Here is a 16,881-nt window from a genome sequence, read left to right as displayed (position 1 = left end):
TAGCATGGGAATCATCTACTCCCAACTTTCCCTTTGTTGAAGAAGTCTGTGGTTTCTTGTTGGGTTCTCAGCCATCTGCAGGGGAGTCCTGACCTGCTTAATTTGAGAAGTAAAGGAATATGTTTATTTTTACTTTATTAGAATTGGATTTTGATAAAACAAGAGTCAAGTGACAAATAAAATTATAAGTTTAGCTCTTCATCTACTCGATTTCATCCTGAGTTTAGCTCTGCAGTGTTCAGTTTCTTGGCTGGAATTTCTTATGGATAACTGGGGTGATTTAGCTTCCTGAGAAATCACCATGGTCATGCTCTTGTCAGTCCTGATCACTCTCTTGCTTTAGAGCGCTCAGAGTTTAAAATCTCAGATCACGTTATGGGTTTCTCTCCAAGTCTCACAAGAATTATTGTCTTCTGCAGATAAGATCGAATGGTCTTATTTCCACATGTTTCTTTTCTTCTCTTGCTTGATTTTTTCCCCCAGGAAAATAATAGAATAATAAGTAGAATTTGCTTAAATGCATTTTTCCTTTACTCCCATATGGATCTAAGATTTTCAGAATTCTCCATGCTGCTTCCTGAAGTACTTAAGGAACCTTATACATACTGGGTTTGAATGACTCATTGGTTTTGCTTGACATCTCAGCTTTTTAAGAACACATTGAAGACATTCTCTAAATCAATAAAGTCAGCAAGACATTTTTATTGCATTGAACATATTAGTTGTCTCCATACTCCATTTTAAATCTAAAACAAAAATATTTTGCTAAATCTGAATCAGTATTTTATGATGGCTTTTAGTAGTCAGTATTTCTTATGTAATAATCTTAACAGGATATCTACTGTCATCAGTTTGGTCTTTTTTTTTTTTGGCCTTGTTCTTCTGCATGCTTTTTGTCTTTCTCCCTTATTCTTCCATCTCTCTTTGAGATGAATATAAGCAGCTTCAGCTATTGGTCTCTTTTACTTCTGGGTAAGATTTAGGTTCTTAGGCAATTATGTTTGGACTATATATTTAGTCATCTGGGTGTTATTCTTATCACGGCTTACTGCTTTTCTCAATTTGGGTTTCTTGGGAGTTTAATAGTCATCAATTTCCCAGGCTTTTTTTTTTTTTTTTGGCTTCAGTTACTAGGACCTTGACACACCCATTTTCTTTATTTCCTTATGATTTGTTGACATTCTCATCTTCTCTGGTGAAGATGTACTTCTTCAAAGATAAATGAGTGACTGGACTCCTACACTGTGATTGACCAACAGGACTCAGAACAGTCTATATAGAACATAACCCCACATATATAAATAAATGTCCTTTAAGACAAGAAGACCAACGGGCCGGGAATTTAGCTCAGTGGCACTGCGCCTGCCTCACAAGTGCAAGGTCCTGAGTTTGATCCCTGGCACCGAGATTGGGGGGAAGACATAAGACAAAGAGTTTTAGGGCCAGGGATTTACCTCAGTGGTTCTACCGCCTGCCTCGCAAGCGCAAGGTCCCTAGTTCAATCCTCGGTACCAAAAAAATTGTAATAGTTTATTATTTTACTTTAAATACTTTTGGAGATGTATTTAGTTGGTTTCTACAGTGAATCTTATGTCCATATCCTGGTATGTTAAAATATGCTGGCATTCTTAAATGACCAGTGATCCAAGTGTCAGGTTGCTTGGGGAGATGGGAAACTATTTTTTCCCTGCTATGGTATGAAATTTCTAAGGGGCTGCCGCTGAGCATGTGAAATGAAAGGCTAGAGCTCTGTACTTATGTCTGCAGCACTTTTCTGGACCCCTCCCAAGTAGACCTCACAATGTGGCGCTAAGAGCAACGTTTCAGAATTCCCTGAGGAGTTGGTGGCTAAGGTTATTCTTTACAGGGAATAACAAAAACACGAATTGCCAAGAATCATAGAGGCATTATAAAAGACTTGTGTGAGAAGGTTAATGGGTTTGTTGTCAAAAAGGAAGGAGAGCAAACAACCAATTTCCTGAACCTTCTGTGTTCTGGCACAGTGTGTAAGTTGCCCAGTATTACACAGCTAGTCAGGGGCTGCACTGGCCTTCTAAACCAGCTCATGCTTTTTCTGCTACACTGTCCTAACTTACTTTGACATTTGCTCTTTGGAAATTTTAAGATCTCATGGCAGATTTATTTCAGGAAATACTCAGAAACTGTTTTGAGCACAGAAACAAATTAGCCCATACCCTTTCTTTTTCCTTTTTTTTTTTTTTGGTACCAGGGATCGAACTCCAGACCTTGTACTTGCAAGGCAGGCAGTGGAACCACTGAGCTAAATCCCTGGCCTGCCAAGAAACAAATTAGCAGTGTGACAAAAAATTCTTGTTCTGAGTGGGACTAAACCATCAGAATCAAGAGGCTGGAGCCATTAGCTTTTCAAAGCTCTAAGTATTACTTTACCTTTTCCTGTACATGGTAGTTAGGCTGAATATCAGTATCATATCTGCCAATATTATCCATGTATTACCATGTTTTTGCTTCAGGGTACATGGTAGAATTGAAGAAGATTTGGTGATTCTCATCTTAGTGTGCATCGTTGTATAAGAGACAATTCCTACTGACTTACCGATTCCTCCCCCACCCCCCACCGCCAGTACTAGGAATTGAATTCAGGACCTTGCACTTGCCCGGCAGGCATGGCACCGCTGAGCTAAACCCCAGCCCCTGACTTACTGATTTTAAAAATACTATATACCTTGGTTATCTTCAGCAATACAAGAAAAATAAAGCATAGGTAATTGCTATCCATATAATATTCCCTAGAGGATTTGTGTAGAATAATTTTTAAAATTAATTTTAAGTGATTGAAAATTATAAATTATCCAACATTAATTCAAAGTGCTTTTAGTTAAAATTAGGCGTTTTCTTTTCTTTTCTTTTTCCTGCAATACAAGGTGTTGAACCTAGAGCCTTTGCACTGAGCTCTATCCCCAGCCCTTTTAAAATTTTGAGACAGGGTCTTACCAAGTCTTTTAAATTGCCCAGGCTGTGCTCTAACCTGTGAGCCTCCTGCCTCAGCCTCCTGGAGTACGGATTGTACATGTGCATCACCATGCCAGGCTGGGAATTTTCTAAAGGTTAGAGTAAAAGTTGCTTTTTACATTTATTTGACATATGAAAGGATCCAGTTGAACTATTTCTTTGAAAAGTAGTCTTGGGGTTGATGTAGTAATGGATACCTGTAATCCTGGAAATTTAGGAGGCTGAGGCAGGAGAATTGCCAAGGTTAAGGATAGCCTTGGCAATTTAGTGAGACACTATGACTCTCTCTCAACATTAAAAAAAAAAATAAATAAAAGAAAATGGTTGCTGAGGTGGCTCAGTCCAAAGATGGGGTCAATCCCTCATATCACAAAAGAAGAAAAAGGAAGGAAGGAAGGAAGGGAAGAAGGAAGGTAGACAAGCAACAGAAGGACAAATAGTCTGAGTAGACAGATGGTAGTGCTTGAGAAGAACTTTATAATTCCAATAATTCAGTATGGATTGCAACAAAACCCGAAAAATGTATTACCAATAGCAAAAGAAATTTCTAAGGTCCTGGAGTAATTATTCTCAATAATCTGAGACTATTTGCATTGTCTGAAATCTGACAGCGTTATCTCTATGTGGCACCTCCAGCTTATAAATTATATTTCTTCTTTTAGTTTCTATGAAATCATTTTTTAAAGCCCTGCAGTTGTTATTTTAAACATACATTTCCTTCTAATGATTGTGAAGATGTGAAAAAATATTACACCTTAGACTAATTTTTATTGCAAGTAAGAGGATAAAATGTGTTTTATAAAATAATTGAGTATATGCAACTATTCTTTGGCATAGATGCTTAAATTTTTAATTATAATTTTTATGATGTGATGGAGCCAACATTTTTCCTATAGAAATATAACTCAAGATTTAATATTGGGCAACAGTGGGAAAATGGGATTTAGTATGAAAATATTTGCCTTATGTAAACCTTTTTATGAATGCAGCTAATGCGTAAAGTGAAGTCAAGCTGTAAAAACAATTAGCTGGGAACTTGCCAAGTAAATTTTTATATTCCAATGAATATCTATTAACTTACACATTATTGTTATCATTAAACTATATGCAGATGTACAACCAGATTCAGTTAGATTTGGGTGAAAGAGACAAAATTCTACAAATATGCAGTAAGTGTAATTATTGTTTATATCTGCAAACAAAGCACATTAATCTTTCTGTAATACTGCTGATGTAATGTCTTTGTGTTACTTTTGGGAGTATTTGCAGTGGGCAAGCATCCAAAGTTGATAGTTAATTCTGATCAACAAAAGCACTGGAGAAGATGTCTGAGTTGGACATTGTAACAAAGCAAACAATTTTTGGAGTTCTTGGAAGATTCTAAGGCAAACATAAGTACCCTTTTGAATCTTATTCTAGACACTACAAAAGTAACTTATCCAAGAAAAGATGTAAAACACCTTTTAAAAATAGTGTGCTTGTAGTTTTGATACTTTAACGTTTTATGCTCTTAAAAAAAACTTCTCAAAAGCATGTACTTATGGGCTTAAAATAATGAGAAAACCAAAGAATTTCAAGTATTTTCTAGAACCAGTTTCACAAATCATTTTGTTATTGGAAAGGACTTGAGAGATTTTCTATTGTAGTGCTTTTCAAAGAACTTTTTCAGAGAACCCAAACCAACGATGGAATTGAATTATGAGAGTATTCTTATGATTCAAAGAAAAAATAAGCCATAGTTTCCATAATTTACTCAACAAAAGAAGCTTTTATTAGATTTTAAGCATGCAGTATTTAGTAAATACACATTAAAAACTTAAAATTTTGGTTCTGTGAAACATTTTACAAAAGATTTTGAAGTATAGAGTGTATGTACAACACATATATATTTATTTAAAAATTGTCCCTAAGTAAACACACGGCCATGCTATTTCATGAATGTAGTAGTTTCTACTTGATTTACCACTTAAATAAGTTTGAGAAAGTTGATACAAAATCATTCATACTACTCATGATTCTAGAGAACATAAGGTCTCTTGCCCAAAGTTGCCGATCTAGTAGTTGGAACTTTTAAATCTAACTGAGGAAATTAAATCTAACTGATCTTACTCCAAATCTAAAGATGTTTCTTCATCAGTATTTACTCTGCTTATAAAAAAGTATTTGATAAATATTTTTCAGTTGTCTTCCTTAAAATGTGAAGTGATTTTTTTATTACATTCAAGATAAAAGCTTTCAGAAGATTAGACAAGTAACCTAGAGATTATAGACTCTTATTGAAGGTAAAATACCTACAGCAGTGTATATCCTGAGGTAGACTTCATAGATGCATATAATGGTTTACTAAAAAGAGGTTCCCATTGCTAAACATATTTAGGAAATACTGTATAGTATATTACTCTTGAAAATATTATAGTACAGACAAAAAGTCTATTTTAAAAACAAATTTATTTACATATCTGTATTAATAATGATATGAAAATAAATTAAGTATTTAGCACAAAAAATTAGAAAAAATAACACATCTGAAGGAAAATGAAGGATGCTAGAACAAATATTTGAAATCTTATAATTTGTTCTTCAGAAGAACTAGTAGAATATGCAAATATATAATAAATATGGATTTTAAGCATAATATGCAAAATATGAACTAATAGGGGACACTACAGAGACATAGGAAGTAAAAATTCTCATAAAAGACTCCATTGTTCCACTTGTGATTAAACCAGTTTAGAATCTGAATACAGTAGGTGATTTTTTAAGGGAAATATAAATTGCCAAATTGACCCCAGAAGAAGAAAAAAAGATGTGATTGCCTTTGAAGTAACAGATTAAGGAGTCAAACAGCTAATCATCTCTGCTTTACCCCCACCCTGAAGAAAAGTGACTAACTCTACTGGTTTCACAGAGCAATTGAACTAAACCTTTGAAAAACAGGAAACAAATTGTTTTGGGCCACTGAGGATACCTTATATTTCATTCTTCAGTTCCAGCTTCAAAAATAAAAAAGATAGAACTTCAGGTCAGTATTATTTTTAGAAAATCAATGGGAAATCCTAATTAAAATACTAGCAAACAGATTTTGGCATACATGAAAGAAGAATAATCATAAACCAACTATGAATGACTATAAACCAGGAAAGTAAAGTTGTTTCACTATTAGAAAATAGGATGATCCTGAGTTTGATCCCTGGTACCAAAAAAAAAAAAAAGAAACTAGGATGGAGGGGTTGAAGGGAGGGCAGGGGAAGGGGGAAAAAAATAAGAACCAAGAGAGTATGTAAAGGTGCATATCTCCAATGATGAATGTCATTATATTGTATACCTCAAATGTACCAATAAAAGGATATACAAAAAAAAAAGAAAATAGGTTTATAAAGTTCACCTTATTAGTTGAGAGGTAAAAATCATCACTGTCTATACAGATGCTGAAAAAGCATTTTTAAAAATCCATTCTTGGGCCGGGGATATAGCTCAGTGGTTCCACTGCCTGCCTTGCAAGCACAAGGACCTGAGTTTGATCCCCTGTACCAAAAAACCCCACAAAATCTTAACATCGAAAACATTATAATTAAATACTTCCTTAACATTGTAAAATGTAAAATGTGTGCTCTGTAGATGCCTATTTGTCCATCCCTCCTTTCCTTGCTCCTGCTTCAATAGCTAGCATTATTCTTAATGGGGATACACTAACTGTGTTCCTATTTAATTTACGTAAGAAAATGAGCATCCTTTATTAACTGCTATTTACTATTCCTTTGGAGGTATAGACCAACACAATTAGGTAAACTAAATTGTGGAAAGAAACAGGAAAAAATATAATTTTTAAGACCAGGCTCTAGAAAAGTAGGTTAAAACGGGAGACAAAGAATGAGCAGAGATGTAATGGGACTTTGCAGTCCACTCAGTCTCCTGGGCCTTGTCTGCAGCATTCTCTTTGGTAACCTGTGTTTTGCATGTGACATATCCTACGTAGATCTCCAGAATCTGTGATATGTCTTGTCTAGTTAGAGTTAATTTTCCCATGTTCAGCATGATTGATTTCTCCAAAATTTAGAGTTAATACTCCTGCCGTTTTTAGTGCTCTTTTATTCAGTGAATTCAGAGGTAGCACCATATAAAGGTTAAGTGCATGAAACACTGGCTCCAGTTGGGTAGCCTTGGAAAAGTTATCTAATGTCTCTGTTCCTTACTTCCTCATCTGTAAAATGAAGTTGGAGTTGTGTGGAGATTGAGATTAGTATCTAATTGCTTAGCACAGTGTCTGGCACATAGTTAAGTATATGTTTCTGACATATTACAATGGTGATGGTGATGACGTTTTGTCTAGATAACCCATTTAGGGAAGGGACAAGAATAGGTTAATTTGGGTTCTGACTGGTTCTGAGGGTGATTATTTTGTTTACAATATTGAGGATCTTTGATAACGTGCTCTGCTTTTCATGGTCCCAATTGTGGTAGTAAGGTCAATGACATAGTACAAGTGCTTCATTCTTTTGGCTCGTATTCTAAATTCCGTAAGTCTTTTCACTAATTTATTGAGACTTAATTATGAACCCAGATTTCCCTTTGGATGGAGACTGGACCACTTTAGTTAAATATTTTCCCCTGTTTTTACCTCAGTGCAATCAATTATTTCCAAAGAACTTAAAATTATGAAAAAAGGTCATATATAACCTATCTCTTCAAAACACCATATCTCAATTTTCTAGGGATTCTAGGGATTTAAAACATAATTATAATTCAACAAATAGAACAATATCTTAAAAATTTTTTCTTTATTAGTATGTATTTGCCGTACATAGTGCTCACATTCATCATAGGGAATTTGTACTTGTACAAAATATATCTTAATTTTTCTTTTTTTCCCCATCCCCCTCCCTTTAGCCTTTCTTTCCTTTCCCATTTACAGCTTTGTTTCCATTTTTTCCTTCCATTCTTTGTTTTTTTAATCCTTTTTCCCTTCCTCCCCCCCCCCCCCGCCCCTTGTTCCCCTTTGCATTTGAACATGTTCTTCCTGCTTCCCAGTATCTAACCTCCATTTTGCTCCTTCTTTACCCGTAGGGTTTCTCACACAAGAGAAACAATGTGATATTTAAACTTGTGTGTCTTACTGATTTCACTTAAAATTATGTTGTTGAGGTACATCCATTTACCTACAAATGACTCAAGTTTATCCTTCTTTATGAAAGAGTAGTACTTCACTGTATATAAATACCACATTTTCTTTATCCATTCATCTAATAAACATATGGCCTGTTTCTAAGATTTAGCTATTATGAATTGTACTGCTATAAAACATGGGTATGCATATATCACTGAGGTATGATGTTTTAACTGTCAGGAAGATAACACCTAGAAGGGGAATAGCTGGATCAAATGGAACCTCTAGTTTCAGATTGTTGAGGAATCTCCATACTGATTTCCATAGTGGTTGTACCAGTTTACACTTCTACCAGCAATGGAGAAAGATTCCTTTTTCCCTCACAATCTCACCAGCATTTGTTGTGGGTTGATTTCTTGATAATAGCTGTTCTTTCTGGAGTGAGATGAAATCTCAGTGTTATCTTAATATGCATTTGTCAAATGACCAGTGGTATTGAACATTTTTTCATATATTTATTTGCTTTTTGTACTTCATCAGAGAAGTATCTGTTCATTTCAGATGCTTATTTTTGTTTTGGGTCTTTAAATTTGGGTGGGTCTGATATTTTTGAGTTCTTTTAGATTTTAGATTATTAGTCCTTTGCCTGAGGAGTAGCTGGTAAAAATTTTTTCCCATTCTGTGGGTTGTCTCCTTTCTCTGCTGGTAGTTTCTTTTTCTGTGCAAAAGGTTTTTAATTTGATGTGCTCCCATTTGTTGATTCTTCATAATATTTCCTGTGAATTGGGATTTTGTTCATAAAGTCTTTGCTTAGGCACCCTTACCTTCAAGAGTTTTACCTATTCTATCTTCCAGCAGATTAAATGTTTGTTTTTGTATTTAGATCTTTGATTGACTTGAATTTAAGTTTAGTGTGTGGTGAGAGTTATGGGTCTAGGTTCAATCTTTGGCATGTGAAAAGCCAGTTTTCCCAGTACCACTTATTAAAGAGGCTTTTTTGTAGCAAAGATAATTGGCCCTTTTGTCAAAGATAAGGTAGGTGAGTGTGCTTGGAGTTGTTTCTGCATCTTCTATTCTAGAACAGAATATCTTTATACTTCTTTTAAAACTTGTTTTCAACTAACATGTGAATCTTTTTTAATCATTTCAAATATTTGAAATGCCTCTAGAATTAACACTCAGATCCTGTAAAAATATATTTTTTAATTTTATAGTTGTAAAGAGACAAAGAACCGTCTATCTAGACATTTCGTATATATATAAGTTTGAATATGTGCCAAGGACTATTTTACAGCTTTATGATAAAACTCATTATTTTTCTGTAGTTAGAGAAGGAATTTAGCTTAACAGTGCCAAAAAGTACTCAGTCAAAATAATCGACATGTCATTTGAATTCTAAGCGTTGGCCTTTAGGATTCCTTAACCATAGATTCTGCACATATTTTACGGAGAAGTAAACGAGGATAGAAAGATTAAATAACATTTCTGTTTTCAGCCAGTGTTAGAAATAATCAGATTCCAAAGCCTCCCCCTATTAGATCAGGAGATAACATTTTCACGTATGTTAGGATATAAACCTGTAGAGTAGATATGAATGTTTAAGCTGTATTGAGATTTATGAGTAATGCTATCAAATAAAATGAGGTAATTATTTTTCAATTTTTAAAAGCTCTAATGTTATTTGGAATGTCTTTCTCACCTTGTAAAAGTGATACTTAGGAACGTGGAATTTTTGGAGAGTAGAGCAGTCACAGAATGATAGGGAGGACACATGGATTTTAGTTGTTTAGAAAAAAGGCATTAAGTGCAGTAACTTTAGGGAGGATGGCAGGGATATATGGTGTAGAACATTGTTATGATTAATAATGTAAGTGAATATAAAATCTTCCCTTAAAAAACTATATAGGAAACTGCCAAGCAGACATCTTTTATTGTTATATTGTCTTATGCATTTTGAAGACAGGTCAAATCTAAGGGCTTTTGTAGATCTAAAGAAAAAGAAGCTTTTACTTTATTTGGAATTATTTTTAGTTTTTGCAAGACTAAGGATATAAAGAGCAAGGAAGTATGGGGTGAAAAAAAGACGGCGCAAGCAACTGTTGTAAAATTTAGATTGTTAAATAAGAGTGTGGCACAAAATGCCCATCATTCTGATTTTTCAGTCCTTATCACTTAGAGTATGACTTTGGGTGCTCTGAGTGATGAAGCTCTCAGATCATTAGTATACAAAGAGTCAGAAGGCTGATCTAATCACTTCTTCCTCAGAGAGTGATTCAGCAGATCAGGATAGGAACACAGGAATCTGCATTTTTAACTAGTACTGAAGGTGATTCTGATGAAAGAGGATCACTATGGAGTTCTAAGCACTGACCACAAAATTCTACTTGGAAAAAATATTTAAGAGTAGATATGTCTGATTAATAATAATTTGTAAAAATAGATATATCACTTGTTGTAAGTACCTTACCAAAAGTGAGCTTCATGTTTGAAATAAATAAAACTAGAAGAAAACCCATTGAATAGACGTTACTGACCTTTAAAGTTAATAAACTGGCTGTCTTAACCAAAGAGACAAGGGCCTAACCCACAGTATTCTGTGTGATGAAGCATTCTGCATCCACTCTTTTATAATTCAATATGGATGCTATTAATCAGAGTACTCTGACTAATCTTAATTGTCTTGCTGCTGTGAGGAGATGTGATGTATTCTCCTGTCCAAGTACTAACCAGTCCCGACCCTGAGGTATTTAGACCATGTGGGGTATATTACTAATAATCATTGTTAAGTAAGCAGATGAAGTGAAATTGAAATGACACAGCTCAGGTGTCCAGTCAGTGTTTCCTGTTGTTTGAACTGGAAAATTTAACTTTTCATGTCAGAAATACAACATAATTAATTTTCCATCTGATATTCCTGTAATTTATATTTACATATATTAACATGCATGCTCAGACACATACCATAGAGCCATGTTTGATAACCAAAAAGAAGTCCCAGGGGCTCCTTAGTATGTAATTAATACTTTGGTCAGGAAAATCAGCAGATTGTTTCAGTATGGTTGTATGTTATGACATCATATTCCAGTAAAGTTAAAATGAACAGAAATTCTGTTTGTCTCTGTGGCAAACTGAAATGAGTTTTGTAATTGTCAGCAGGCCTTAGTGATTATAGTGGCGCCCACTCCCTCTACTGTAGTTAAAGGACTGTTAGCATTCCATTTATGGACCTCTATTTTCAGAAGTTTATAATTAATTGTAAACATTTGCTCTATTGGTGAAAGCTTACCACGTAAGATCAGTTCAGGAGAAATTTCTCGTTTTAAGTTGTCTGTTTTAAAGTTTTACAGAACCAGTTAAAATATGCATAAAGTTCTGTGGAGGCAGGGAAACTGAATTTGTGGAATACAAAGTGAAGATAATTTGCATTATTCATGTTAGCTGAAATTTCTGCACTGAAGGAATCTAAGAAAAGTAACAAAATTGTGCACTTTGGTACCTCATTTAGTTATTGTAATCAAAGACAAAAAAATCTATGAGTTTTAATGCTTTTTAGTCTTTAACACTAAAAATAGTTTTTAACTTTGATATTTTTTCCTTAGCTTTTTATATTTGCTAATTAAAAAATGAGAACATATGACTTATACAATAAAAACATTTAAAACACTATCTTAAAATGAATCAGTAAAAACTGTAGGCCAAGAAAATTGACTTAAAAGTTTATAACAACAGCTTTTTCTTTTTTCATATTCTGAATTTCTCCACTCCATTTGACACTGTTGATTATTCCTTTCCCTGACATTATGTTGTAATTTCTTTTCTGACTCTGACCCTCTTTCATTTCCTTCACTGCATTCTATTGTTTCCCCTGCACTTTGATCATAGGCATCAATCAGATCCTAGCCTCAGGCTCTTTTTGGTTCCTTTACACTTACTCTTTCCAGGTGTTTATCCACATGCATGGTTTCAATTATTGCCTCACTAATCTGCGTCTTCAGTACCAATCTACATCCGTAGTCCTTCACTTTCAATAAACCTTTATTGATTAGTCCCATCTGTCCAGTGAATTCTTACTCTGTGGGCTCTCTCCAGTTTATCTCAGATCAACTACAAAATAGCACTACTTGGATTTCTAATAGTCATTTAAAACATAGTAGGACCTCAGGATGAGGATGTAGCTTGATAGTTGAGCACTTGCCTAGCATTCACAAGGTCCTAGGTCCTAGGTTCAATTCTCAAAGCCTCAAAAACCACACAAAGAGATCATAACAGGACCTCAATGGGACTGTTTTTTGCTTGGAAACAAAACATTTTCCAGCACTGGAGTGATTTTTAGCTTAATTTTTATGCATTACAGTTGTAAATCCACCATCCCATCAAAATTTATCCTATTTGTTTTGCTAAATTGCCTAATTTAATAATCATATCTCAACAATCATTTTAGTTGACCTATGAGTAGCAGTTATACAATCAATCCTTCCGTCTCCCTTGATATACAGTACTGTTTTCTTTCTATTTGGCTTTTGGGAAGGACACCACGCATGCCTGATCTTCCTCTTATTAGTGTCTCCCACAGAGTTCTCATTGTTTTATGGCTTTAGATACCATCTGTATATTGATGTTTCCCAAATTTTAACTGTCTCAGACCTCTTTCCTAGAGTCAGCCTCATAAATCTGTCTACTTGACATCTCTGCTTGGTCGTCTTAACAGCTCTAAAACATCTCTGAAACAGAGCTGCTGATACCTAACCTCAGCAAATCCATTCCTTTTGGAATCTTCATTGTCTCAACAATGGATATTGTAAGTTCCAATTACTTAGTTCCAAAAACCTGGAGTCATCCTTAACTACTTTCTCATATTCCATAGCCAGTCCTTAGGTAAACTCATTTCTACTTTAAAAATTCATCCAGAATGACTTCTCACTTCTGCTATATCCTAGTTCAAGCCACTGTTACCTTTCTGTGGATTATCTCAGTGGCCTACCGTTAGATATGCCTGCTTCTACCATTATTGTCCTATAGTTTGTCCTCAACATAGTAGGTGATTCTTGCAAAATGCAAATCATATTATGTCATTTTTTTCCTGCTCAGAATGGCTGGCCATTACACTCTGGGTAAAACTCAGTCTCTTCCAGGTTCTCTAGGGAAGGCCTAATGGAATCTTCTCACCTCTTCTCATTTTCTAGGTTCCTCCCTCAACTCTAGCTAGATGATCTTCCTCTGAGTTACTTGAATGTGTATGACATACTTCTTCAAGGCCTTTGTACCTGCATTTTTTCTGCCTCTCATGCACTGTCCCAGATACTTGCATGGTTTGCTTCTCACTTATTTCAAATCTTTACACAGTTGGCATTTCCCAGTGTGGGTCATCCTATCTAAAATTTATCTCTTTGCTTCTGAACACTACCTTCTTTTTCTTGTATGTATTTCTAACATACTAGATATTCTACATATTTATCTTGTTTATTGTCTTCCCCACTATGATGTATACTTTTGTTTATTTTCATAGCCCTCTGTCATATAGAAGGCATTCCACAATTAATTGAATAATGGATCTTATTGTGTATCTTCCTAGATTTTTCTTCCTAGTTTCTTCTAGATTTGTTCTTCTTTCAGTCTCATCCCCTCATCTGCAGTTTTCTAGTCACATTTTGTTACCTTAGTCTCATTAAACATAAACCTGCTAAGATTTTTCACCTTAAATACATTTCATTATACTTCCTGCTTAAGAATTGGCATAATCTCTTGCTCAACATCAATAACCATGAGAGAAATACAAATCAAAATCACAAGTAGATACCTTCTTACCTCAGTTAATATGACTATTACCCAAAAGACAATAATGAATGCTGACAAGGATATAGAGAAAGAGGAACTCTCATATGCTTAGTAGGAATGTAAATTAGTACAGTCTTTATGGAAAACAGTATGGAAGTTCTTCAGAAAACTAGAAAAACATTTCATATCTAAAAAGCTCACTACTGGATTTTTATCCAAAGAAATTGAAATCAGTATGTTGAAGAGACATCAGCACTCTCATATTTTTTGTGACACTTCACGTAGCCAAAATTTGAGGTCCTTTTAGGTGTCTATTAATATTGGAATGGATAAAGAAAATATGGTATATGTACGCAGTGGAATATTGTTCAATTATGAATGAAATTCTGTCATATGCAGCGACATGGATAGAACAGATGAAAATTATGTTAGTGAAATAAATTGGGCACAGAAAGAAAAATACTATATGTTCTTACTTATTTGTGGAAACTAAAAATGTGGTATCAAAGAAATGTAGAGAATAGAATAGTAGATACTGAAGCCTGGAAAGAGTGTTGGGGAGAGAGGGATAGAGAGAAGATGGTTAAGAGAGGTTATGTAGAATAGGAGAAATAATTTCTGATGTTCTGTATAGTACCTTAAGATAACTATTGTTGACAAGAATTGAGTATTTCAAAATAGAATTTTGAATGTTTGCAGCACACAAAAAATTGATATATGTCTCGGGTGATGGGTATGCCAGTTACCCTAATCTGATCATGTACACAATGCATACATGTATAGAAATGTCACACTCAACCCTGTAAATACAGTTGCTATGTGTCAATTAAAAATAAAAATATATTTAAAAAATGATATTCTTCTTAGTGCTTTGCATTGTACTAAGTCCATCTCTCTGCCCTCATATTTCTGATTAGAACTATTTTCTACTAAAATCACAATAATCTGCATGTTGACATCTAAATGAGTTTACCTTCTCCAGCTTCTGTAGTAGCTCCCGTATTGTTAGTGCCAAACCCTTCAACTCACATGTGTTAAAATCTGACAGCTGACTAGGAAGTCTTCTGTAATATTGCTAAATAATTTATACTGTATTTATGTTTAATGTTGTACTCATTGTAGAGATCAGTATTCAATTATCTGTATGACTCAACATTTTATCTCTTATAAGTACATTCATGAGGTTAGAATTTTATTAGGGTTAGTAGGGGTATATTATATAGTTGGTAGCACTCTAAATGAAACACATTATTAATGATTATAGAGTGGTTTTATTGTACTAACATTAGTGTTTTTGTTTTCTTATTTTAGGTATCATTGCCCAGTGCCTAAGATCTTTTATGTTCAGCTGACTGTAGGAAATAATGAATTTTTTGGTGAAGGGAAGACTCGACAAGCTGCAAGACACAATGCTGCAATGAAGGCCCTTCAAGCACTGCAGAACGAACCTATTCCAGAGAAATCAGCTCAGGTGTGGTAGTGCTGCATGTAACAGTCTTTCTTAGACTTCCCCAGAGAGATTATTGACCAGAAAATAAATATATCCTTAAAAAAAAGAAATAATCTGTTCTGCTAAGGGACAGTACTAGAGTGATAATATGCTAAGCCTTGGTTCTCAGACTACTTGTCTGCTATGCTAGACTCATTTGTTCCTGCCAGGATGACCTAACCTTTCAGAACTGTGGTTCACCTCTAGAGTTCACTTTACAGCCAACTCAGGATTTTCGGATGTGTGTATAAAGATCAGAGATGACATTCATTTGCTTTGCATTTAATGTTATATTAATTGGGGATAAATTACATTGTGTTAACCTAGAGTCAAGGAATTTAAAGTGCAAAGATCTTTATGGATTTTTGAATTCCAGTTTATTTTACGAATGAGGCTGTTGAAGTTATTCTTGAGTAGCTCATTCTTGTGGTATCAGGTACTGTGTCCATCCACCTTTAAACAGTATCTCTAGCATCTCAGGAATGTCTTATGGCATTGTCAACTTATTAGATTTCACCACTTAGTTATTTCAAATCCTAAAGTTCAACCTCTACAATTACCCTTTCCCAAACCTTCTTTGAAATTTATTTTAATGAGAGACTTAGGTGTTTTTTCTGCTTGTACCCTTTTGTTGTAACTCTTACCTGTTTATGTTTTCCAATTAGATCACAAGCTTCTTCATGGTAGGAATACTATTTCTAATACACTGTATCATTATGATGTTTCCCAGAAGTATCTGTTAAATAAGTGAATTGTGCGAATGCCAGAGACAGAGCTCCAATATCTTGGTTTTCATCCTGTACTCTTTATATGACTCCCCCTTTGTAGATCATATTAGAAAACTAGTGGAGAATTGTGTGGGAGCAAAATTTCCAAATTCAGTGTCAAATGCTTCTATTTCAAGTAGAAAAACTGAAAACCAAGGAACAGAAAGTCTGGCAATAAAAGCCTTTGGCTACTGTGGTTAAAAAAAAAAATCATTTGCTTATAGTCTATTTGCCTTTTCCTATTTTATTTTAGCTGAGTCCTCTTGATTGTAGAATATATGTAAAGTTTGTTACAGAGTTAAGATTCAATAGTGTCCATTTTTGTGATTTAGAATGGTGAATCAGGAAAAGAAATGGATGATGACAAAGATGCAAATAAATCTGAGATCAGCTTAGTATTTGAAATTGCTCTGAAGAGAAATATGCCTGTCAGTTTTGAGGTATGTGCTGTTTGGAGATCTTGTAATTTTTTTTCTCTTTGGTTATTTTAGCAAAGAAATAAAACTAACTGGTGTACTAGAAACCTGCAAGAGTTAATATACTTCCTTATGTTCAAATTTACTATCATGAAAATAAAAATGATGTCAATATTTTGGATTCCTACAGATCTTTCTTTCTTCTGTGTTAAGCCATTTATATACATGATACAGTATTTTAGTTTTAATCATAAAATTTATTTTCTAGGTGTAAGATAATTTGTAATACTGTATAGGATTTGATATTTTAAATGAGACAAAATACTAATTAACATTGTG

The 16,881-nt window shown here is 34.3% G+C and overlaps 1 protein-coding gene across 14 annotated transcripts in view; it reads left to right on the top strand.

Moving 5' to 3' along the window:
* Nucleotides 1-16,881, top strand: part of Stau2 (staufen double-stranded RNA binding protein 2) — a 282,856-nt gene that overhangs the window by 85,856 nt on the left and 180,119 nt on the right. For all 14 annotated transcript variants that reach the window (XM_087190484.1, XM_087190479.1, XM_087190488.1 and 11 more), the window contains 2 exons: nucleotides 15,182-15,341; nucleotides 16,459-16,566. In XM_087190484.1, the coding sequence (XP_087046610.1) occupies nucleotides 15,182-15,341; nucleotides 16,459-16,566 (268 nt within the window). The remainder of the gene's footprint in view (nucleotides 1-15,181; nucleotides 15,342-16,458; nucleotides 16,567-16,881) is intronic.

The sequence above is a fragment of the Heterocephalus glaber genome, unplaced genomic scaffold (assembly GCF_053883595.1).
Source record: "Heterocephalus glaber isolate CG9 unplaced genomic scaffold, H.glaber_assembly_v1.0 deba00001553, whole genome shotgun sequence".
In the NCBI taxonomy this organism is placed as follows: domain Eukaryota; kingdom Metazoa; phylum Chordata; class Mammalia; order Rodentia; family Bathyergidae; genus Heterocephalus; species Heterocephalus glaber.
This window is presented reverse-complemented; position numbering and strand designations above follow the sequence as displayed.